Below are 25,935 nucleotides of genomic sequence, written 5' to 3'. Positions count from 1 at the left end.
AGGTGTAACATAAAAAGATGTGGTTGCTGTCCTTTTATTAAACATAGAGCCAGGGAGGTAACCGATATGAATCATCAAACCCATGAACTAAAGGACTTTATAAACTGTGGTAGTGATTATGTTGTATATCTGTTGACCTGCGAGTGTCCAAAATTCTATGTGGGCAGAACCACTAGACCATTGAGACAAAGACTAGGAGAACACAAGAGAAACATATTAGATGGGGTGGAAAAACACAGTGTTCCTCGCCACTTTAAAGAATTTCATAATAGCAGTGTGGACTCTCTTCAAATTGTGGGCCTTGAAATGATCCCAAAAAATCTACTGCAGGGACAGAGAATCAGGAGACTATGTGAAAGGGAGACCTTTTGGATATTTAAATTGGATGCCCTGAGTCCGAAGGGCCTCAATGAAGGACTAGAGATATCCACATATTTGTGACCTGTTGATTGTTGTGTAGAGGTTTAAGTTATGCCAAATATGAGGTTCGAGCTATTGATTTGATTCTCCTTTTCTTCTTTTCCCTCCAGCATCCCCCTAGTAGCAGTTCTTAACACTAGATGAGGGCAGGGAGTATGCTCCATAATAGGTCCTGTCCATAGTAGGTCGTTGCCCTGCCCCCTACGTAGAAGCCCAAATCCCTGAGTTCCCTTTCCCCCCTTTCCCCCCCCCCTTTTTTTCTTTTTCCCCCCCTTCCCCTTCCCCTTCCCTTCCCCTTTTCCCCATTTTCCCCAGTGATCCACACCCTACAGTTTTTCATATGGGCAATTATTAGTCTGATGCCAGCAATATTGATCTAATTAACCATCATTCATCCCCCATGTCAGTTGGTTTTAACAACCAAAACGCCCAGTGATTTATAATCCACAATGTATATGTGTTTCCCATGTCTGCTGTCTTTTAACAATGGGAAATGCCCCTTCCTGAAAAGAGATATATATATATATAAGGAAGGAAGCTTTTAGGAGTGTGTATAACCTGAAGTATAGAGTGTGTAGAGTGATAAATGTCACTTATGGTTTTTATTTATTTATTAGCAACCATCAGTTGAGACATATGTATAAGTTTGCATTACTTATGTTTGTAGTTTCAAAGGTGGAGGATGACGCGTTGAGCGGTCTAGCACAAAAATTGCGTATCATGGTTTTTCTAGCTCCATGACGCGAACTGCCCTATGCCCCCCCTCCCCCCCCCTGTTGCATTTCCCACCATCCAAATTTATATCACTTTTAATTTTTATAAGCCGATTGGTTCAAAATCCATTCACTAACGGAATAAAAATGATTTTAATTCATATATTTTTTAAGTTTGATACAGAGGGTGGGAGGTTGTATAACACAGCTTCTCTTCCATGCTTCCGTAACTTTGTTTACCAATATGCCGCCTGGGACGCATGCAACTTCCGCGTCCGTTTGGGTGGCACATATTGGTGAGTTCAATAAAGTTTTGTGAATGTCTATCACTATGGCAACAACACAGCGCAACACTATAAGTGAATGCCTGTATGCGTGTGACGCCATCTGACGAAGGCGCAGAGCGCCGAAACGCGTCATGACGTCACACGCCCGCTGATTCAGCCATACCCACCTCACAGCTGGACGGAGCCCAGACGATCGGGACTCGCGCTGCTGGCCACGGCGCGACATCCTCCCCTGTTGAAGCGGTTGGCTGCCCGCTGACAAGCGCGTACACTCATATGTTTGTGAGTATAAACTTTCTATTTTAATAAACCATCTTTTATGATTAATGCGCTATGGCGCGCTCCTCCTTTTTTTGATTGTTTTAACTAAATTCACTAACCCATTTAAGAGGTGTTGTAAGTTGATCAGGGGAGGGAGCAAAATGATCTACTGGTAGGATATAGGACTTAGAACAGTTTATGCGCAAGCCAGAGAATAAGCCAGAAGTTTCAATAGTTGATAGGGCAGTTTGCAGGGATTCATCTGGTTCAGCCAGATACAGAAGCATTTCATCTGCATAGAGACTTATTTTTTCAGATATACCCCCCATTTCCCAATACCAAATAGAAATAGTATTTCGTATCTGTTCTGCCAGAGGTTTCAGCGCTAAATCAAATAGGAGTGGGGATAGGGCACAGCCCTGTCGGGTGCCACGTTGAAGCATAAAGGGAGAAGAAAGCCAACCATTAAAGAGAGTCTGAAGACCTCATAAATAGCAGGGGCATGTGTGCCCCTGCTAAAACGCCACTATCCCGCGGCTTAACGGGGGTCCCTGATCCCCCAAATCCCCTCGGTGCAGCGGGGAAGCGCTTCCTGGTTGGGGCAGGGCTAACCGCCGCAGCCCTGCCCCACGCGCGTCTGTCAGCGCGTATCTCCGCCTCTCCCCCGCCCCTCTCAGTCTTCCTTCACTGAGAGGGGCGGGGGAGAGGCGGCAATGCGCCGCTGATAGACGCGACTGGAGGCAGGGCTGCGGCGGTTAGCCCTGCCTCCAGAAGCGACCAAATGTACGACCAAGTCGTGCGGGGGGGATTTGGGGGTGAAGGGACCCCCGTTTAGCGGCGCGATAGCGGCGGTTGATACTTTGAGCTCTAAAGCGAGATTTATTATCGCTTCAGAGTCTCTTTAAGTTTTACTCTTGCTATTGGGCTATTATAAAGCAGTTTTACCCATGAGGAGAACCTATCGCCAAATCCAAACTTAGAAAGCACAGCAAGTAGAACATCCCACTCTACCGTGTCAAATTTTTTTCAGCATCTAGTGAAATAAGGACACGAGTACCGATATTAGAGTGTTTAGCTTGTAGGTTAATAAAAAAGCGTCGTAGATTCAGAGCTGTAGATCTATTGGGAATAAACTCAGTTTGATCTCTGTGTACCAGGGTAGATATGATCAAATTTAGTCTGTTAGAAAACATTTTAGCTAATATTTTAATATCAGTTTGCAGTAAGGAGATTGGGCGATAGGCACTACACTCTTGTGGATTTTTTCCTGTTTTTAAGATAAGAGTAATGATTGCTTCGCGCATGGAATGGGGTAGTATCCCTTGTTCATTGGCAGCAGTGAATAGTTTGAGAAGTAAGGGTGCAAAAAGAGGGGTATATCTTTTATATACCGTATATACTCGCATACAAGCCGAATTTTTGAACCCCAAAAAGGGGGCCAAAAGTTGGGGGTTCGGCTTGTATGCGAGTCATGGTGGTCCGCGGGTCCCCCCCTCCGCTGGTCCGCGGGTCCCCCCCTCCGCTGGTCCCCCGCTCCCCCCATGGCCGCCGCCGCTGCTATTACCTGTCCGCATCTTCTATTTCAGTCTGCGTGCTTGTATACATTCAGAGCGGCGCGCCCGGCGCTGCTACTGTGACGAGGCAGGAAAGAGCGCGGCTTCCTGTTACTATGGGAACCGCTCTTGGCTCGCCGCTCGTCACAGTAGCAGCGCCGGGCGCGCTGCTCTGAATGTTTACAAGCACGGAGACTGAAATAGAAGATGCGGACAGGTAATAGCGGCGGCGGCCATGGGGGGAGCGGGGACTGTACTGGCTAAACTGACTCTACTAGCTTTACTGAGCGCTATACTAGCTAAACTGGGGCGCTATACTAGCTATACTGAGCGCTATACTGAGCACTATACTAGCTAAACTGGGGCACTATACTAGCTAAACTGGGGCACTATACTAGCTATACTGAGCACTATACTAGCTATACTGAGCACTATACTAGCTAAACTGGGGCACTTTACTAGCTATACTGAGCACTATACTAGCTAAACTGGGGCACTATACTAGCTATACTGAGCACTATACTAGCTAAACTGGGGCTCTATCCTAGCTATACTGAGCACTATACTAGCTAAACTGGGGCACTATACTAGCTATACTGAGCACTATACTAGCTATACTGAGCACTATACTAGCTATACTGAGCACTATACTAGCTAAACTGGGGCACTATACTAGCTATACTGAGCACTATACTAGCTATACTGGGGCACTATACTAGCTATACTGAGCACTATACTAGCTATACTGGGGCACTTTACTAGCTATGCTGAGCACTATACTAGCTATACTGAGCACTATACTAGCTAAACTGGGGCACTATACTAGCTATACTGAGCACTATACTAGCTATACTGAGCACTATACTGAGCACTATACTAGCTAAACTGGGGCACTATACTAGCTATACTGAGCACTATACTAGCTATACTGGGGCACTTTACTAGCTATACTGAGCACTATACTAGCTATACTGAGCACTATACTAGCTAAACTGGGGCACTATACTAGCTATACTGAGCACTATACTAGCTATACTGAGCACTATACTGAGCACTATACTAGCTAAACTGGGGCACTATACTAGCTATACTGAGCACTATACTAGCTATACTGAGCACTATACTAGCTATACTGAGCACTATACTAGCTATACTGAGCACTATACTGAGCACTATACTAGCTAAACTGGGGCACTTTACTAGCTATACTGAGCACTATACAAGCTGTACTGGGCACTATACTAGCTAAACTGGGGCACTTTACTAGCTATACTGAGTACTATACTAGCTATACTGAGCACTATACTAGCTATACTGAGCACTATACTAGCTATACTGGGCACTATACTAGCTATACTGGGGCACTACCTACCCATACTGGACACTTTAATAGCTATACTGGGACACACTCGGGGAATAAGGCGGCCAGCATTTCCTACCCCCGGCTTATATGGGGGTCAATCATTTTTCCCTGGTTTTTCAGGGAAAAGTTGGGGGGTCGGCTTATATGCGGGTCGGCTTATATGCGAGTATATACCATTCGGCTGGTAGACCGTCTGAATCAGGGGATTTGGAAGAGGGGAGATCAGCTATAGCATCGCAGATTTCAGCAATGGTAATAGGCCTTTCTAGTTTCTGCGCCTGGTCAATAGTAAGAGTGGGCAGTGAAAATGATTCTAAGTAGTCATGAATTTCAGAAGGCTATTTAGAGGTCTATTTGGTATATAGTGTTTTGTAATAGGCCTCAAACCTGTCAAGCATCGTATCTGGACTAGTTAGCAGGTTGCCATTCGCATCATTTACACAGGTAATTACCTGGGGTGATTCTCTCTGCCTGGAAATTTTAGGAAGCAGGGCACCACATTGATCCCCAAACGCATACCAGTCTTGTTTAGAAACAACAGTTTATGCTGTGCTTTATCTGCCAGCAGTTGCTCATATAGTGCTAATTTATGCTTATATTCTTGCTCAGTCAGAGTATTGGGAGAGATAGTAAATGCTTTCTCAGCCTCAGATAATGCAGTTTTAGCTGCTTGTTCCTGGCAGGCAGAGGTTTTCTTACATAAATGTATCTCTTTACAAAAGAGGGACGTAATATAGGTTTTAGTAACACTCCAAATTGAAGTAAAGGAAATATCAGTACCCTGGCTCTCAATGTACTCCTGCAACTTAGGTTCCAATTGAATAGTTGGTGATAGTTTGGTTAACCAGAAAGGGTTAAGTTTCCATAAATCGAATCTTGACGGAAAAGACCAAGAGAAAATAGCCTTGCAGGGGGAATGATCTGAAAAGAACTGCTGGTAACTATTCCACTGCAGTGCAATTAGGTAGTAAGGAGTCACTGACTAGACTTGTAGTTCCGTAACAACTGGAGGGCCAAGTTTGCCCATGCCTGGACTAGTACATAGTCAAGGCGTGATCTAGTATGATGGGTAGCGGAATGGCAGGAATACATTGGAGTAGCAGGGTATTTAGCATGCCAGGAATCAGATATTGAGACTATCTGAAGCATTTGCAGTAGTTTTGTAGAAGTAGAGGTGTTGCTCAGATTAGGATATTTGTCTAGTGCTGGAAAAAGGACATAGTTCAGATCTCCAAGCCAAATTGAAGGTAAGTGTGGATAGCTTGATACAAAGGACAATGCTCGTTTAATTATGTCATATTGGAACGGAGGTAGCCATTGGTAGCCTTGGTAGCCATATACAATCTATAAGTAGATGAATCATAGAAATATAGGGAACAAAAGCAGATCGAGGCTTATTAGTGCAGTGGGCAGAATAAAGACAAAACTAAAAATAAAACAAAAACCCAGCTCCTTGCCAGTAGAACAAGGCCGGAGCATTAAACCCAATGTTAAACATTCGCTGGGACAGCAGTTCCACGGCAGTATCTCAGGTAAAAGAATCCTGTGAAAAGCTCTGCTCTTTATATAGTAGGGTGCCATCTGTCCCAGGGGGGGTTATATATTAGCACAGCACAATCAGCAAGGAACATGCTGGCTCAATCCGGCTGAATAAAGCAGAATAGATGGAACATCCTGTCTTAGTAGTAATTAACTATGGGCCTAATATACCAACATGATATTGAAAGTAGACCTAGAAACTTGCATAATCAAACCATACATGTAAACATTTATATAGGGCACGTTTTGTGAGGAAGCTGATCTTAATAAGTTATTAACATGTTATCCAGGCTTGAAAAGCCATCAGAATTCGAAGTGGATTAGTAAGACGGCGCACTATAATAAAAAACAATATAGTCATTGAAGAAATACTTGCAAGGCCCAGGTTGAATCAAGTTATTCAGGTAGCTTGCCGCTGTGAGGCTGCTGGTAGCTTTTCTAGCCAAGATGTGGCCCCCAAAGCAGTGGTAAAAAAAATGTGTTTTCTCCTCTGTCACAATTCACAGGCGGGCGGGAAATATCATAGCATATTGTAGGCCGCGATTTCGTAGCTTCTTTTTAGAGCTTCAGGATCTGGAGAGGGCGGTGTGTTAGGCTCTGAGGAGACGCCATCTTGGACCTTCTCCTTGTCTTTATCTTTGTCCCTTTGAGCTTTGGGACCCATGATAGCAGTCAGTACGGTCCAGAGCACGCGGCAGCTTGTTTAGTGCAGGTTAAGTGGGCGTAGAAGGCAGGATGAAACAGGATAATTGAAGCCAGAGAGCGGAGCTGAAGTGGAACACGCCCTCTCACATGCTCGTGCTGGCCACGCCCCCCTTGGATCAATCATTTACCTGCTAACCAATTTGCACCATGTGATATTGGATTGGATTCTAGTAGGAATCTGGTCACCCCGCTGCCACACACAGTACTAAGCTTTGAAGCTGTCGGCTGCAAATTGCATGTACTGGTTGCTGTCTTATGATTACTCCATGGCTGGCTTCAGTGCTATTTTGATTTAATCTGAAATTGCCTTTTTTCCTTTCCTCCTCCTGTCTTGTTCTTAGCTCTTATCGTACACACTCGGCTGTACTGAGCTTGTGTGTTCATAGCACTGTTGCTACAGTATTCTAAGCCCATTCAGGCATACAGGGAAGTGTTCCGGCTGGCCACAGATAGAAACAATAGGCAAAAAAAAACCCATCTGGATGCAACCTGCCACTTAGCTGATGGACTGAAATAATGCTTGCCTACTAATGTATTTCCTTCACAGTTCTTATAGATCAATTGGACACAACACTTTATTATCCATTTTCCCTTTGAAATATTTTATCTAAAGCTTGCATTAAACTAGGTAACTGAGTCAGCTAATGGGATTGGTAACCTTGGACAAGGCTAGACAATAGTCAATCTCAGTGCAGCATAGGTCATGTGCCTACAGGTTCTCGTGATGTAAATCTTACTTAACTTACACAGAAATGTGTCTAATTTTGAGGAAATTGAATAAACTGACACTTTTTCTTTGTAGTATTGTAGGTTCTTGCTTAATCATTGGCTATGCGGTTTTTCAAAATGTAGTGAAGTCACCAGAGGTAAGAATTGTTTCTTAAATATAAATCAATTTTTTACAGCTAAATCTTAATTAAGCCAAAACCTGTTTTATAATTTTGGGCAGGGTTGTCAAACTCAATCACATTAGGGGCCAAAATCTAAAACATAATCTAAATCATGGGCCAAATTGTTTATTAAGATTTTACATTTATTGTACAGTTTTCAACTAAGTGGCGTAACTATAATGACCATAAGGTGGCCTTAGGGGATATGGGGGCCTACTTTTCCCAAATTCTACAGAGTATCGCAGTGGAGCAGTTTAATATATACCTGCTCCAGTGCTGCTTCAGGAGTCTGTTCTTCCTGACAGACACATGCTCTATGCAGTATACCTCTGGCTCTGAATTCATGTCACAGGATCTGGAGCTGGAGGTACAGTATGCAGCACATGTCTAGTGATCAGGAGCTGGAGGTGTGCAGCACAAAGAGTGCAGCTGCCAGGAAGAACTGAAGAGACTTAATGCAGCACTGGAGCAATTAAATGTTACACTGCATCTGGCACTACTATGCATGTGGGGAGAGGGTGCTGGGGGGCAAAGGTGTGTGTGAGTTTACCCAGCTGCACAGGCGGTGGGTGGGGGGGGGTGGATCCAAGAAGGGGGCACCATGCTAATTTTACTGGAGGGTCCCGCCTCAGCTCAACCTGACAATGTTTCAACCAGAAACACTGTCACCGGTGTGCTCCTTTGGATGGGAAGGCTGTGTGTGGTCATTGTTTTACTGCTTACAAGGATGCACATTTAAAGATCTCGAGGACCACATAAAATGGTGAGAAGTGCCAGATTTTGCCCGCGGGCCTTGAGTTTGACACCTGATATGTAGGGTTAGAACTGTACAGTTTTTTTATTACTGTTTAGGTTCTGGCTACGGTATACATGTACTTTTTTCGTTTTTTACATGTATACCGTAACTGCCTGGGCACTATTTAAATTGATCAAGGGGGTTAGTAATAAGCAGAAAGAGGCCTAGAGTGTGTGGAGATCTACTTTCTTAATGTAATCTGTGCCTGTCAGTATTGGAGGGGAATGCCTCTGAGAACGCCAACTACCTCACATTGCCGATGGGCACAGAACATTTGGATATTCCTCCAGCCCTCCTTTGGATGCCTTTTGGATATTCGTTGGCTCTTTTAGGATGCCATAAGGGCATCCACCCACCCTACACTGAATGTTTTGTAACTGTATTCTTCTGGGTGTCTTTTCCCAGAACCCACAGAATCCTGTTAGCTTGCTTGAAGAGTAGCACACTCTAGTCTTCTGGGCTTGTTTGACATTTTCCATCATCTTGGTTGCAGAGCCACGTGTCATGGCGGCACATAGTTGTAGTTGCCAGGGTTGCGTCAGACTGTCAGGTGTTTTTTTTTTTTTTTTTAAACTTCTATTGTTATATATTGAATACCATATTCACATTTTCCTTTTGTATTGTCTACTTCAGTTCTGCAGACTCCCTGAGACATACTGCAGGCAATAATGTGTTGTTAATGTCACTCTTAGGTCCGGCCTCTTTTCTACCTCAGCGTTTCTGACTTGTTTCTGGCTCTCTGTTGGCTTATAGGAGCCATCTTGCATACGAAGTCATGTCCTCATTCTCTTTCCTGCTACAGCCTCCAAGCAATGGGCCAGGTGAGTGCTGTGACTCTCGTTATTGCTCGTTATTATTGCTCGTTAGTATTGCTCATTGTTGCTTGATGCTCACATATATTCTGTCACTATATACATACTAAATGCAAAAACAGGGTAACTTTTTTTTTTTTTATATACAGTATTAGAGTACCCTTGTCATTATCCCTCCCCAGTCGAAAGTAAGGCCTTTTTGGGAATGTGCAAGCTTCCTAGCAATGTTGCTTTGATTTCTGTCCATAGTGATATAGCAAGAAATACTCGTTTAAGATTTTATCTCATGGTTCTGAATTGTTGTCAATCATTTAAGCATATACATTAAAGAAGGTAGAAGAATGTTATCCATCTTTTCTGACCCATGTCTATGACTATAACAATAGTTGGGATGAGCAATCGAGTTCCTTGGAATTCCGACTTTTGAGTTTTGCATCGGAATTCAGCACTCTGAATCAATAGCGGAATGCGGAAGTTTGTAATTTACATTGAAGTCAATACTGCCGACTTTAGCGGCTAATTGTAAAGTCCTGCCTATCGGGATCAAATTTGCCTGGTATGTTAATCAGAATAGTGGGAACAAGTCAATTAAAAAAAAAAAAGACTGTCGTTTTTGAGAAAACTGATTTGAAACAGTGTGTATAGCCTCATTACAAGGATTGAGGATGTCTTGCAAGTACAGTATAGTCTATGGAGCACATTGTGCTGGGGTTTTGAATGCACACTTATGCTTCGATTCATCAAAGGCTGTTAGATAAAATAAATTTTTTTTTCGCATTCATCATTTTCACAGGTAGAAGTTCAGTAATTTACCAAAATGCTATGCTTCAATTCACAAAAACCTGTTTGGTAACAGAAGAGCAGTGTGGAGTGTCCCTGTGTTGTTACAAGCTTTTCCTTGCAGTGAAGGCATTACAATAGTAAGAGGCATCCCCACATCCCTTTAGAATGTACATGTTTTGTTATACCGTCTCTGCTTGCTCTGAATCTGTCCATTAGTCTTTCTTAACATCTTATTTAATTGCCACAGCTTAGCTGAACGTCCAGGAGACTTTACACATGCCATGCTTAGGTTATTTCCCCACTAGCTCCCAGGGCTGTGGAGTCGGGGCAATTTTAGGTGGCTGAAGTCGGAGTCGGGAAAAAATGCACCGACTCCTAATGAATTTAAACTGTAATTAAAATAGAAAATATGATCAAATGTTCTATTTCTCAAATAATAGTCACCATAAATAATTTATATATACAGTACTAGCTGTGGTTAGTCCACAAATTGAAATAAACCAATCAAAATTAGTTACTTGTGCTGCTTCAATAATGCAGTCCCCGTATTTTTAAAGTCAGATATACATATCTGATTGTGGCTGTACAGTGTATGATCTGTACACAGAAACCTCTTATATATACTAAATAACATCTATGCTGTAAGAATAAAGCCTGATGTGTAGCCGTGTCACTAATAGAGATGGTCAATGAGATAAAATAATTCTGCGTTGATGCTGATTTATGCAAATGTATGCACTCCCTTTGCTCATGAAATCAAATTTGATATGTTGTTAAAATTTGGTTTGGTGACTACGAATTAAAGGGTACCTTAGTCGGATGAAAAGAAAAGTTTTATACATACCAGGGGCCAGGGGCGCCTCTAGCCTTCTTGTCACTCCAGGCAAGAAATCCTGTGGCGCCCCCCCCCCCCCCCCCCCCCATAAAAAATAAAACAAAAATCATATACATTATAGAACACTTCACACATGATATAAGCCATCAGAGAAGGATAACTATGAAACGGGGCCCTAGGCAAGATAACACTTTGCCCTCCACTGATGGTCACCTGGCTTATTTAGTTAGATTTGGTGGGGGCTAGCAACCACCAGGCCCCTAAACTCTCTCTAGACCCTAGGCAGCTGCCTAAGTTTGCCTTGTGGATGATCAGCATTGTATGCCATACAGCACATGCTGCCAGTATGCACCTCAAATACAGCATCCACACTACAAGTTCCAATGGCAGTCACATTGCAAGATTGGATTATCAAGCAAGACATTCTTACTTTCAAAATAATTTTTCACAAACATTATGAGATATGCAAATATGTTACCACCTGTTAGGGTAGGACTAGAGTGGGTATATCATGACATTGAAGGGCTGATATGGTAAGGTCGTTTAAGGCCCAGTGCACACCGAGCGGTTTTAGCAGCGATCCGCCAACCGCATTTGTCTGTGAAAACGCTTGGCTAATGTATTTCCATGGGATGGTGCACACCAGCGGTTTGAGGTTTTTAGCAAACTGCAAATGTGCCTCCTGCTGCACATTTGCGGTTTGCAGAAGCGATTCTGCCTCAATGTAAAGTATAGGAAAAATGCAAACCGCTCTGAAAAACGCTAGATCAGAGCAGTTTTCCAGGCGTATTTGTTATAGAAGCTGTTCAGTAACAGCTTTTACTGTAACAGTATTTGTAATCTGCTTCACAAAAACGCTCGGCATGTTTAGAAAATGTCTCTAAACATGCCTAGAATCGCTCTGAAATCTGCTCCAAAAACCGCTAGCGTTTTGAGGATCTGCTAGCGGTTTTGGTGTTCACTGGGCCTAACAGTTTGATTCATAATCCATTCTGGAGATGTAGTGTAAGTGATACAAGAGAAGAGAAGTAGAATGGAGGGAGGAAGGGTAGTAGAGGGTCAGAATTGATGACATGGATGAGCAGATATCTATGAGTAGAATAGAGGCTCAGTGGGTACCACTACTGCATTTTAGTGCTGAGTCCTAGGCTTGAACATTGGCCAGGGCAAAATCTGCATGGAGTTTCTGTCTTCAGACACTTCAGACATTTCCTGCATCCTAAAAAACATACTAATAAGTCAACTGGTTTACCCCAAAACAATCCTATATTGAAAATATTAGACTATAACTATGGTAGGGATTAGACTGTGAGCTCCTCTGAGGACAGTCAGTGACATGACTATGTACTCTGTAAAGTGCTTCAGGAGATGTCAGTGCTATATAAATAAACAATAATAATATGGTAGGACATTATACTATGACTATGGTAGGGTTAGATTGTGAGCTCCTCTGAGGACAGTCAGTGACATGACTATGTACTCTGTAAAGTGCTTCAGGAGATGTCAGTGCTAAATAAATAAATAATAATAATATGGTAGGACATTAGACTATGACTATGGTAGGGTTAGATTGTGAGCTCCTCTGAGGACAGTCAGTGACATCACTATGTACTCTCTACAGTGCTGCAGAAGATGTCAGTGCTATATAAATACATAATAATATGGTAGGACATTAGACTATGACTATGGTAGGATTAGATTGTGAGCTCCTCTGGGGACAGTCAGTGACATGACTATGTACTCTGTAAAGTGCTGCAGAAGATGTCAGTGCTGTATAAATACATAATAATAATATGGTAGGACATTAGACTATGACTATGGTAGGATTAGATTGTGAGCTCCTCTGAGGACAGTCAGTGACATGACTATGTACTCTGTAAAGTGCTGCAGAAGATGTCAGTGCTATATAAATACATGATAATAATATGGTCGGACATTACAGTTTGACTATGATAGGGATGAAATTGTAAGCTCCAGTGAGCAGTCAGTGACATGACTATGTACTCTGTAAAGTGCTGAAGATGTCAGTGCTACATAAATACACAATAATAGTTCCAAATGCTACTGGCTCCCCTGAAGAGTGCTCAGACTAGTGTACATAGTTGTGCACATTGTTCCCCAAGTAGCAGTTGTTTGGTCAGGGAGACAGTGGGAGAGGGAGCATGAGCAGAGGGTGAGGGCAAGCAAAGTTAAGCTCCACACTCACCACAGTGACTGCAACAACACAGGAAGATGGATCCAGCGAGGTGTCCCTCATGACAAGCGTCCAGCGATTCATCTTCCTGCCAGCGGGTATGTGAGATGTCACGTGACATTACAGGACGGGCGCGAACGAGAAGTCAAGCGACCTCAGTACTTTACTTGATCCTCAGTGACGGTCACTTTTCACCACACAACGCTAAGCGATGTCATGACATCGTGTAAATGACTACTTGTCGCTCAAAAAAAAAATTGATGAACATCGGGAAAATCGTTGGAAAAATCGTGAGGTGGTACATAGCATTAGAGAGAGGGCAAACAGACAGCATTAATGGAAATACATTATTATGCCATCTTCAATTATAAGTAGTGATGGATGTAATTACACACATTGCTTACATGTCCATTATCATTGTTTGAGCTTTAGATGCTGCCCTCCTATTCACTCTCTCACAATGAAAGACAAAACCTGCAACCCCCACTGTGTCCATTACACACTTCAAACACTGTCCTGTTGAATTCATGGAGAAGTGCATAGCTAGTCATGGCGATCCTCCTGACATCTAGACATGCAGACATTCTAGTTTACTGTTTGTTTGTCTCACTCCCTCTGCAGACTCAGTAACATTTGGGGGTAGGGCGCTGTCGCTGTCTCCTCTGTGGCGGGGCAGAGAACAGCTATAAGCCAGACACCTTCTTCTTAGGGAGTATCTATAATTCTGAACTCTGAATGATTCTTTAGTGACTTAGCAGAAGGCTATTTGTGAAAAGAGCAGAGTAACCAAGCAGCTCAGGGTGACCCAAGCTACTAGGAATGTATAGGGGGATAAAAGGAACCAAATGCCCTCCTACTAAAAAAGCAAAGCTTGGTGTAATTTGCCTTCTTAAAACAGAAGGAAATCTTTTTCTCTCCAGTCTCTTACAACGGTCTTTCAGGACAGGAATTTTTATTTCCCCTTGGACTGACAGTAATTTATTGCGCCTTCCCCATCAAAGCCGCTCCAAGCCGCTGCCTGGGTGGTCAGTAAGTAAAGGCGCCCCTGCCAGGGGCTTTCTCCAGCCCCCTTCAGGCCAATCAGTCCCTCGCTGTCCTCCACCACCGTCTGGATCTTCTGCCATGAGTCCCGGTAATTCAGCCACGTCCACGTGCCGCTCCTACAGCCAGGAGCATTCTGCACCTGCGCAATAGTGCTGCGCAGATGTAATAAGCTCCCGGCAGCAGAGTGTGTGCATGCGCACTACGCCAGACTGGCTTAAGTACCTAGACTCATAACAGAAGATCCAGTTGGCAGAGGAGGACAGCGAGGCACTGATTAGCCTGAAGGGGGCTGGAGGAAGCCCCAGGTATGTATAAAACTTTAATTTCATCTGTCTCAGGTTTACTTTGTTACACAATAGTACTATACATCTGCACTCCCCACAGAGCTGCAGGGAATCCGCTGAGAATGTTGTGCACATTGAACACAGAGGTGTTGGCTATCACCCACAAACCTGGTTCAGATTGTGCATGAAGAATGTGTAATAGAGGAAGAATCCCCTCATTTTCCTGCAGAGTACCTGCACATCACTCTTACATGTACCCACAGTCACATTGCCTAGGGCCTGATAGGTGTTCTTTGTTCCGGTCTATACCTTTTACAAGCACTCTTACCAAAGACTAGTTTTAGTCTATGACTAAAGGGAATAAATATGGCAGTCTCCATATCCCTCTAACTTCAGTTGTCTTTTAAAATTCCTAAGCGTTGGCAGTTAAGAGACGAATTTCACGTTACATACTTTCAATCAACAAGATTGTAATATGCAAATTAGAGGAATCGGAGTCGAGGAGTCGGAGTCGGTGGAATCCTAAACTGAGGAGTCGGAGTCGGTGGATTTTTGTACCGACTCCACAGCCCTGCTAGCTCCTCTGCATCTTCAAACAGGAACCTAAAAACGTTAAATGTCTGAAGGGAGGCAGGGGTTAGAAAAGCTGGACCCTCCCTAGAAGCCTTCGCAACTTAACAATGTCAGATCAGCGGGACTTGCAGGAGACAGGGGCCCCTGTCAATCATAGCTTATCCCTCCCTGCTTGTGTGCGCATGGCTCCTCCACACTGTTTCCGACAGAGGAGAGCTGCCGGTAATTATCGAGTAGGTTACTTGGCTTTATTGCATGTTGTAATCTAGATGAATTGAGATTTACTGATATGTGTTGAGGTATTTACTGCACAAGTCGGTAATTTACCTCACTGCTCGGGAATGTCAGCTTTTCATGCGGTAACAGCCTTGATGAATTGACACTTTCCTAAATGCTCCGAAAAATCAGCTGTTTTCAGCATTACCGAATGCGGTGATGCTTGATGAGTTGAAGCCTTAATCTCCTTTTTTTTTGTTTCAGGAAATAACATTTGTTAAAAATGTTGCCTATAACTATTTTTCCCAGCACAAAATTGTTTACTTATGTTGGAATATTTAAAGAATAAGTAAATATGTAAAACTTTCTTTTTAATGTTGAAAAGTAACCCCTGGTTAATACTCCTGATTTTGCAGCTATGATTGTACTTCAGCAGTAGGCTGTCTGTCCACTTTGTTTGTATTTGGAGCCTTGTTTGTATTGGACACCCTCTGTGGAGCTTCAGCATCTGCTGTTCTATACAAACCACAAATAAGCCACATTAAAGACTGGTACACATGACAGTACTTACTGTATTGAACGGCCTATGCTTAGTCCAGCTGCCACAATAGTGTGCACATCTGCATCTTTGTATAGATCCTTTTCAGGCAGTGTGTTTGTAAAGAATAAAGGCAATACTAAGAATATCCTATGAGTGGTTGGCTTAGTCTAAAATCTGTCCGCTTTTTAACTGTACTGTAAGTGACAACAATATAGTAAAAAAAGGAATTAAATAGTGCATTTTACTATGGGAGAAATGAGCATTGTATAGTATGTGTTTAATGATAATTGTCCTTTAAGACAACAGCTGTACATAAAAATAAATAAATGTACAGCAGAAATAAAATGAATATGTGTCTCCTTTTGGGCATACCCCATATTTGTGGATTGCACCAATAGATTTCACTGATCTTTTCATGTATTGCCTGCAGTGAATCTGCACACAGACATTTCATGACTTATTTTCGAGTTGATAATCACCTTGGTTCTTGCACAATTGTCAGATATTTATGCAGGTCTGATGACACTGACAAGACTTAATTGACGGATAAGCTAGGCTTGATTTGCTAGGCTTGCTAGGCTGGATTTTTATACTGTTTAGATGTTCCTTCGTGAACTCTCATCACTTTTGCATCGGTCCCTCTAGCAAGCATGGTGTTTTGTCAGCTGGGTTTCTGAAGGCATCACCGGCCATTCATTTCTGCCCAAGGCTGGTATTAAGGACAGGCTAGGACATAAAAGAGCAACATCTGGCTTTAGTGACAGTGAAAGCATCTAGCCTTCTATCCAATAAAATAAAGCTGCAATGAATAAATACCTATGGCAAATATATCCCAAGCACAATATTGTTGGGCACTTAGGAATATGGAAGGAGTTTATAAACTATGCTCAGTGGTAAAACATCGTCTGTTTCTCATATTAGTATTCAGTTTTCTTAAACGCTATTTTTATTATTTTAAAGTATGGATTTTATTAGCTATTTGCTGCACAAATTGAAGTGTTTATGAAGAACTATTAAAGGAGACATTGAGCATTTTATTGTGGATATTGAAAGTCCCTGCGTTTTTTTGCCCCAGAGGAAATTATAGGTGAATGTCTTTGTCACAGTCACAAATACTAAAAACAGAAGACAGACACAGTATTAGTACTAGTTTTGTTTTTCCATTGTACACAAAACATTACTGACTGAGAAACCATATGCAGATATCAACGCAACATACATTATTCATGTACATGTAGAGTTCCCTAGCGGAAACTGAGCTTAATGCTCTGCACGATGCACCACTGTGTCTATTACAATTAAAGGACAGCTATTACAACAATTTTAAAAATGTAAAAAGCATACATATAAAATGTAAGTTTCTTCCAGACTAAAATATGCTATGAAAGTATGAATTACTTTTTTTCCCTATAAAGCTGTTACTTAAAGTAGGTAGTGTAAATCTGACAGGTTTTGGAGTAGTCCATCTCCTTGTGGGGGAATTCTCAGCTTTTCCTTTATTTACAAAAGCACTTATTGAACGGCCTATGCTTAGTCCAGCTGCCTCAATAGTGTGCAAATCTGCATCTTAGTATAGATCCTTTTTAGGCAGTGCTTTTGTAAAGAATAAAGGCAATATTAAGAATATCCTATGAGTATTTGGCCTAATCTTTCCAGCTTTTTACTACCTACTGTAAGTGACAGCAATATAGCAAAAAGGTAATTAAATAGTGCATTTTACTATGGGAGAAATGTGCATTTTATAGTATGTGTTTAAGGATATTTGTCCTTTAAGACAAGAGCTGTACATAAAAATAAATAAATGTACAGCAGAAGAGGAACTTGCCCTATTTCACAGGAGAAAAGCACAAAGCAATATTCCCCGATTCTTAGAAATAAAAGTTAACTGCCAACAATGTGTAACTGTGGTCTGTGGTGTGTGTCACTAAAATGGGTGAGTGGCTAACTTGGGTGGTAAAATACAGAATCACGGTCTAGTGTGGCAGTATAACAACTGCTGAATACTGAGAAACCAAGATTTGTAGCAGTTTTTCTTAGTATCATACACATATACGCCATAATAAACTAGTTGCAAAACACAGGTGTGGAAAAATGTGGTAACTGAGTAACGTTTTATTGGTCTTGACCCAACCATTCAATGCACAACTTCCAAGTATAGCAGCTCACTTTTCAACCAACAGTAACCGCCTTCTTCCATCTAAAGCCCACCATATGCTGAAATTATTATTATTATTGACTTATATAGCATCTTATGTGGCGCCGTACAGCAGAATACATGGTATAACAATACAATATAAATGATACAACAATTAACAATGCCCACAGTCCATGCTTTAAGTGATCCAGAGACGAAGCACTCTCATGTATTTTACCATATATATCAGTGGGAACATTAGAGAAAACACCTACCCTGCTCTCTGTTTTATCCTTCACTGCTGAGCATTCAGTCTGGCTTTGCTCAGGAATCATTATAGCTGAGTCATTATAGCAGAGCCAGAAGGGGGCAGGCTTGGGCTTAAAAGACATCAGAGAAGACAGACTTGGCTATAAATGATTTCTGAGCAAAGCCAGTCTGAATGCTCAGTCGAGGATTTTATCAGGGCTGATAATAAGCAGGCGGTGCAGTGAAGGATGAAGCAGAGAGCAGGGTAGGTGTTTTCTCTAATGTTCCCACTGATATATATGGTAAAATACATGAGGGTGCTTTGTCTCTGGTTCACTTTAATATTCCATGTGCAGCAGCTCCTCGTCGAATATTTGTATAGTCCCATCTGCCATGTTAATTTCACACCATGTACAACTTTCCTAGTCTGTTTCATCTTTCCTACTCTTAATGTCTCAACTCTAAGCTAGAACTAATGTGGCAATTGCAGCAATCCAGCTCTGCCTTCAGTGAGTGGAAATAGAGTCCCAGTATTCCAATGTTACTGCTGCTCAGAGTGATTGGTATAAAGTAGTCTCCAAGTCAGTCAGTTCTCAGCTCATCTATTTCTTCATATTATTATATACCGTATATACTCGCATATAAGCCCACCCGTGTATAATCTGAGGTGGGGTCCCACTTTTCCCTCAGAAACCAGGGAAAAGTGATTGACTCGCGTATAAGCCCCCTCTCCAGTATAGCCTTCTCCACTGTAGCCAGATGTAGACTCGGTACAAGTTATTCTTTCTCCTCAAAGTCAGATGTGCCTCAAGGATGATACAGCTGTGTTTCAAGACACCACCAGATGGCGTCATAGATATGAGGCACAGCAATTGCCACACAGGAAGAATCCCTGATCATTGCAGAGCTGATGTGCAGCTGCATGCTCCGCTCCACAAGCCAGGGGACACAGGTAGTCTTGAGCAGCGCACTCTGCACACCATGTTGCAGGGGTTGGGGTGCACAGACACAGCAGGGAGCCAGCTGGCATAAGCAGGATCACTAGTGCACGATCCTTATACTCCTCTCACAGTAACAAAACCTGCTCCATCATCTGTTCTGCTCCACTGACTCGCATATAAGCCGAGGGGGTACATTTTCAGTGTATTTTTCGTTCTCAAAAATTAGGCTTATACGCGAGTATATAAGGTATGTCCTAATCTGGTACGGCACTGTTAAAGTAGGACTGTGAGTTACAGCAAAATGCTGATGGTAGGCTTTCAAAAAATGTAATTGCAGAGATAAGTACAGCTCACATCATTGTTTTAGTCACTATCACAAATACACTTGCTGACATGGTAGAAGGAGAGCTGGAGACCTCTTTTATGGTGTAGCTGCTTAATTTCCATACTCTTTGCATTCCTCCCATTCCATATTCTCTCCCTGATGCAATGTCCGCTCAAAAGTGTTAGGTCTTCTGCTTCAGTGTGGCAAATCCTAAAAAGTGTATTATTCAAAGATAAAAAAATAATAATCTCATGCATAAGGGAGCTGCTAGAGGTTGCAACAAGTACAGGACTGTATTGGTTGACTATGAAAAAATTGCCAAACTAATAAAAATAATTAGTAGGTTTCCGTCTCCAAACTTCAAATACTTGGAGAAAATGATCAGAACAGGTACAAAGAAAGTAGGAGCAAAAGGGGTGCAATTGCCCAGAGCAACAGGAATTAGAACGACAAACAGTTGCTATTAGCAACTGCTCTGTGTTAGTTCATGTGAATCAATATAGTATTCCTTCTGTCTCATGCAAAAATGATATAATCTATGTTACTGGGAATTAATGTTTACTCAAATATTATGCCTTAGGCTATTGTGTGTTACAGAATGGATTAATCATTACTTGAGGCGACTGACTTGTGTTTATTTTTCACATGTGCAGGGTGATTATTTTGATTTATAGAGCTGTGTATTTTATGGTTTTGGTGTGGAATACTATTGTGTATCTACCATTTGTGAAGTCCATTTTCCCATAACTTTACTGGTTTGCAATTGGAAATATGTAATAGTAAGACAAAACAATTTAGAATAGCAACCATGCTAATCAGTATTACGGTATTTTCCGTGTATCTCACTCGTGCCATATTGTTTACATGTAACATACTGTATACTGCTATATATGAAGGTCTTAAAAGACCACTATTGCGATAAAATTGTACAATTTAAAAATACACATCTATAAGAAGTACATTTTTCCTCAGAGTAAAATGCGCTATAAATTCTCTTTCTCCTATGTTACTGTTACTTTCACTAGCCAGTACAAATCTGTCAGATCTGGCAGGTTTTGGACTACTCCATCCCCTCACTGGGATTTTCATTGTTTGCTTTACAAAGGAAAGGATCTATAGAAGGATGCCAGTCAGTCTCCTTTGCTTGTACGCTATTTTGGCATTTGGACTGAGCAACTGCCCCATGTGGAGTTGGCCTAGACCAAAACCTGTTAATGCCTACTGTAAGTGACAGCGAGATAGGAAAAAAGTAATTGATAGTGCAATTGTCTGTGGAACAAATGTAAATTTTATATGTATGCACATGGGCGTAGCAATCACCCCTGCGACCCCTACCATCGCAGGGGGGCCCAGAGGCTTTGAGGGCTCCTTCTCCTTCCTCTCCCCAAACGCAAGTGCAGCCAATTAGCAAAAAACTCCATGTTCGCTCACAGAAACTGTCCCTGCCACCTCCTGCAGAGTAACGGGAGCGTCTGTAATTGTTTCCTGCTTCCAGACGCTGCTTCACAGCAAAACACTCTCTGCTGCCATTCACAGACTCCCATACACTTGAACCTCATGGTTTTTGGGGACCACGTGGGCTATCATGTTTGCGGGGGAGGGGGGCTATAAAGTCTAGTTACCCCCTACATACAGTGGTGTGAAAAACTATTTGCCCCCTTCCTGATTTCTTATTCTTTTGCATGTTTGTGACACTTAAATGTTTCTGCTCATCAAAAAACGTTAACTATTAGTCAAAGATAACATAATTGAACACAAAATGCAGTTTTAAATGATGGTTTTTATTATTTAGTGAGAAAAATAACTCAAAACCTACATGGCCCTGTGTGAAAAAGAAATTGCCCCCTGAACCTAATAACTGGTTGGGCCACCCTTAGCAGCACAAACTGCAATCAAGCGTTTGCGATAACTTGCAACGAGTCTTTTACAGCGCTCTGGAGGAATTTTGGCCCACTCATCTTTGCAGAATTGTTGTAATTCAGCTTTATTTGAGGGTTTTCTAGCATGAACCGCCTTTTTAAGGTCATGCCACAACATCTCAATAGGATTCAGGTCAGGACTTGGACTAGGCCACTCCAAAGTCTTCATTTTGTTTTTCTTCAGCCATTCAGAGGTGGATTTGCTGGTGTGTTTTGGGTCATTGTCCTGCTGCAGCACCCAAGATCGCTTCAGCTTGAGTTGACAAACAGATGGTCGGACATTCTCCTTCAGGATTTTTTGGTAGACAGTAGAATTCATGGTTCCATCTATCACAGCAAGCCTTCCAGGTCCTGAAGCAGCAAAACAACCCCAGACCATCACACTACACCACCACCACCATATTTTACTGTTGGTATGATGTTCTTTTGCTGAAATGCTGTGTTACTTCTACGCCAGATGTAACGGGACACGCACCTTCCAAAAAGTTCAACTTTTGTCTTGTCGGTCCACAAGGTATTTTCCCAAAAGTCTTGCCAATCATTGAGATGTTTTTTTAGCAAAATTGAGACGAGCCTTAATGTTCTTTTTGCTTAAAAGTGGTTTGCGCCTTGGATATCTGCCATGCAGACCATTTTTGCCCAGTCTCTTTCTTATGGTGGAGTCATGAACAATGACCTTAATTGAGGCAAGTGAGGCCTGCAGTTCTTTAGATGTTGTCTTGAGGTCTTTTGTGGCCTCTCGGATGAGTTTTCTCTGCGCTCTTGGGGTAATTTTGGTTGGCCAGCCACTCCTGGGAAGGTTCATCACTGTTCCATGTTTTTGGCATTTGTGGATAATGGCTCTCACTGTGGTTCGCTGGAGTCCCAAAGCTTTAGACATGGCTTTAGAACCTTTACCAGACTGATAGATCTCAATTACAGTACTTTGTTCTCATTTGTTCCTGAATTTCTTTGGATCTTGGCATGATGTCTAGCTTTTGAGATGCTTTTGGTCTACTTCTCTGTGTCAGATAGCTCCTATTTAAGTGATTTCTTGATTTAAACAGGCATGGCAGTAATCAGGCCTGGGGGTGACTACAGAAATTGAACTCAGGTGTGATAAACCACAGTTAAGTTATTTTTTTAACAAGGGGGGCAATCACTTTTTCACACAGGGCCATGTAGATTTGGAGTTTAATTTTCTCACTAAATCATAAAAACCATCATTTAAAACTGCATTTTGTGTTCAATTATGTTATCTTTGACTAATAGTTAACGGTTTTTGATGAGCAGAAAGATTTAAGTGTGACAAACATGCAAAAGAATAAGAAATCAGGAAGGGGGCAAATAGTTTTTCACACCACTGTATGCATATACTGTATATAGATTTTAAATGTTATAATTTTTCACAATAGTGGTCCTTTAAGTCACCTTGTTAGCAGTTTAACCTAGTTGAACTAGTGACAGAGCTCTTTAGAATAAAAGAAGAGGCTTAAATCATCCCCTTGACTTATGGCTACTATCAGCTGTTTCGGGATGTATTGTAAACATTGCGGCAGCAGCTGTGTGCCAAACCAGCATCATGTGCTTCATGGAAGTCTATGGATCGTGTTGTACTGAGTCTGGGAAAAGCTGCTGTCAGGAAGTTTGCAGTACATCCTGAAACAGTTAATTGCAGTAAGGATTAAGGTAAAAGTGAGATAAATTGATGCCTCCTGTTTCACCTTAAAGAACCCTGTCCCCAGTTTAACTAGGATGACCTGGAAATGGTATTTGAAGTGTCTCTGGATAATACAGGAAGAAAAGCATACGTCTGGAGCTTATCTTAAGGCTTCTGACAGGAACTCCATTGTTTAAAAAAATATGCACGCCATGAGTCACGATGAGGAAGGTTTACTTTTAAATGTGATGTATATCAATGATTGTTTTCATAAATAACATAGTGTAGGCATAGCACTCCAAGAAAATAGACACTGGACTGTACAGGCTCCTCTTAAGACAGGCCGCACAGGCATTCTTTCTAGCTGGTTAGTGCCCAGGAGAGCTGCCATTATATGGCCTCCCTGTAGGCTGCGGGGCAACCAATGGGAGCACTGCCATCATTTTGGAGGGGAAATGTATCCTCTCCAGAGTTTAAAACAAGGAGATATTCATACTTTTACTTAAAAAAATTAAAGAAATAGCCCTGTTTATGAAAGTCAAACTAACAGATTATCACAGAAAGATACAGCCTGAGGCAGCCACAGGTCATGGGACATAAATTCTGCTGGCAATACACTTGACATAGCTTCATCCTAAGGTCCTGTACATAATAGCACTAAAAAGGAGTGCTGAGCCTCATTATTACAGTAATGCGGTGAAAGTGGTGCAAGTCGAAGCTTCTGTCTGCTGTTTTGACCTCTTACAAATAAGTTAACAGATAGACCACCTGATTGAAGGCAGTGAAAGTATCACTGTTGGAAACTATAGGTAAGTGAACTCGAGGTGAGAGGGATATGGAGACTGTCATGTTTATTTCCTTTTAAACAATACCAGTCACCTGGCAGTCCTGTTGATCTTCTGACATCAGTAGTATCCGAGTCACAGCCCTGAAACAAGCATGTGGCTAATGTAGTCAGACTTCAGTCAGAGCATCTGATCTGCAAGCTTGTTCAACGTGCAGGGTTCAAAGTATTAGAGATTGTAGCCATGGATGTCCTTGCATTGAAAGACATCCATGGCTACAATTACTAGGTAATGCCCAGTGATATTGATCCAAGGATTTTATTTGATTGCCATCTGGAGTCGGGAAGGATTTTTTTCCCTTTTGGGGCTAATTGGACCATGCCTTGTAAGAGTTTTTTACCTTCCTCTGGATCAACAGGGATATGTGAGGGAGCAGGCTGGTGTACTTGGGGTCCGTTAAAAATGGCGCCAGTTATCGTAGTTAAAAAACGGCGCCCCATAGAGAACCATTATCACTAGTTATTTTTCGTTTTTGACAGCTAAAAAATGGCGCCAGCTTTAAAAACGATATTTATCGTTTATATTTATATTTGTATTGCTCCCAAACGATATTTATCGTTTTAACCCCTGCTTTGTTGCCGTTTGGAAAATATCTGCCCGCCGGCTTTAATGTTTAATAGCAAAGCCCCCTTAAAAGCTAAAAACACCAAATTTGCAGGGAATGTTAAGAAGAAAATTGTGAACAAGAGGAAAAAAAAATCTTTCAAAAAGACCTTATAGTTTTTGAGAAAATCGATTTTGAATATTCTTCTTCTGACCGTGGGAAAATTAAACGCCCGCCGACTTTAGCGGTTAATAGCAAAGCCCCTTTAAATGCCATAAACACCAAATGTGTAGGGAATGTTAAGGAAAACAGTGGGAACACGAAGAAAAAAAATTGTTCAAAAAGACCTTATAGTTTTTGAGAAAATCGATTTTAAATCTTCAAAGGAAATGTATCTATTTAAATCGCGTACTGACATTTCCGTGGAAACTTTTTCCGCCGACTTTAGCAGTTAATAGCAAAGTCCCCTTAAATCCTAGCAACACCAAATTTGCAGGATATGTTAAAAAGATACTGGGAAACAATATTTTTTAAAAAAATTGAAAAATTGTATTTATTTTTTTTTTAAATTAAATTTTTTGGGTTATGTTCAGAGTGTGGGAAAAGTTTTGAAAAAAATGACGTGGGGTTCCCCCTCCCGAGCCTCTGCAACCCCTTGTCTCCCATGCAGGCTGGGATAGCCAGAATGCGGAGCCCCGGCCGACTGGGGCTTCGCACCCTGAGCTATACCAGCCCGCATGGTCCATGGTATGGGGGGGCTTCGGGGGGGGAGGGGCGGCCAAGCCTTCCCCTCCCCCCCGGAGCCCTTGTCCAATCCATGGACAAGGGGCTCTTCCCCACCTCCGGTGCCCCAGGAGGAGGTGGGGGCGACGACTCCCTGGGGGGGGGGTTCATGGTGGCATCTGGGAGTCCCCTTTAAGAAGGGGAACCCAGATGCCTGCCCCCCTCCCAGGAGAAATGAGTATAGGGGTGCAGGAGTACCCCTTACCCATTTCCATAAAGGGTTAAATGAAATAAAAACACAACCACAAGAAAAGTCCTTTAATGTTCTAAATTAACCAGAAATACTTACCTGTACCTTTAAGAAAAAAATCCCACGTCAATTAGATCCCACGACAGTATCCTCTATCTTGCGACCTTCTGTTACATCTTGATTGAAGATCTCCGCCGCCCCGACGCCACACACGCCGCCTCCGCCGCACTGCTCTTAGCTATACTTAGTATAGCTAAGAGCAAAAAGCATCTTTAAATTTTAGCTCCAATGGTCCCCATTGGTTCCTTAACACCTAGGTTCTCAACATGTGGTACGCGTACCCCAGGGGGTACTTCTGATGGTTCGAGGGGGTACTCGGGCTTGATATACTTAACCAAGAATAACAAATTTAGCGTTTAAGAAAATGATAAATCTTATTTAAACAATCCCAAATTAGTATATTGGCTATTTAAAAGTAATAGTAAAAGCTTGGAAATTGTTTAGAACCAATTATCTTGTGCTACGATTAATATAAATTTATCAAGGGGTACTTGTTA

General features: G+C 42.1%; 1 protein-coding gene across 1 annotated transcript in view; it reads left to right on the top strand.

Annotated features, from left to right (window-relative positions):
• Positions 1-25,935, top strand: part of TMEM116 (transmembrane protein 116) — a 132,858-nt gene that overhangs the window by 45,808 nt on the left and 61,115 nt on the right. Inside the window, exons 3-4 of the mRNA XM_068245715.1 lie at positions 7,644-7,707; positions 9,220-9,348. Of these exons, the coding sequence (XP_068101816.1) occupies positions 7,644-7,707; positions 9,220-9,348 (193 nt within the window). The remainder of the gene's footprint in view (positions 1-7,643; positions 7,708-9,219; positions 9,349-25,935) is intronic.

Source organism: Hyperolius riggenbachi, chromosome 1 (assembly GCF_040937935.1).
Source record: "Hyperolius riggenbachi isolate aHypRig1 chromosome 1, aHypRig1.pri, whole genome shotgun sequence".
In the NCBI taxonomy this organism is placed as follows: Eukaryota; Metazoa; Chordata; class Amphibia; order Anura; family Hyperoliidae; genus Hyperolius; species Hyperolius riggenbachi.
This window is presented reverse-complemented; position numbering and strand designations above follow the sequence as displayed.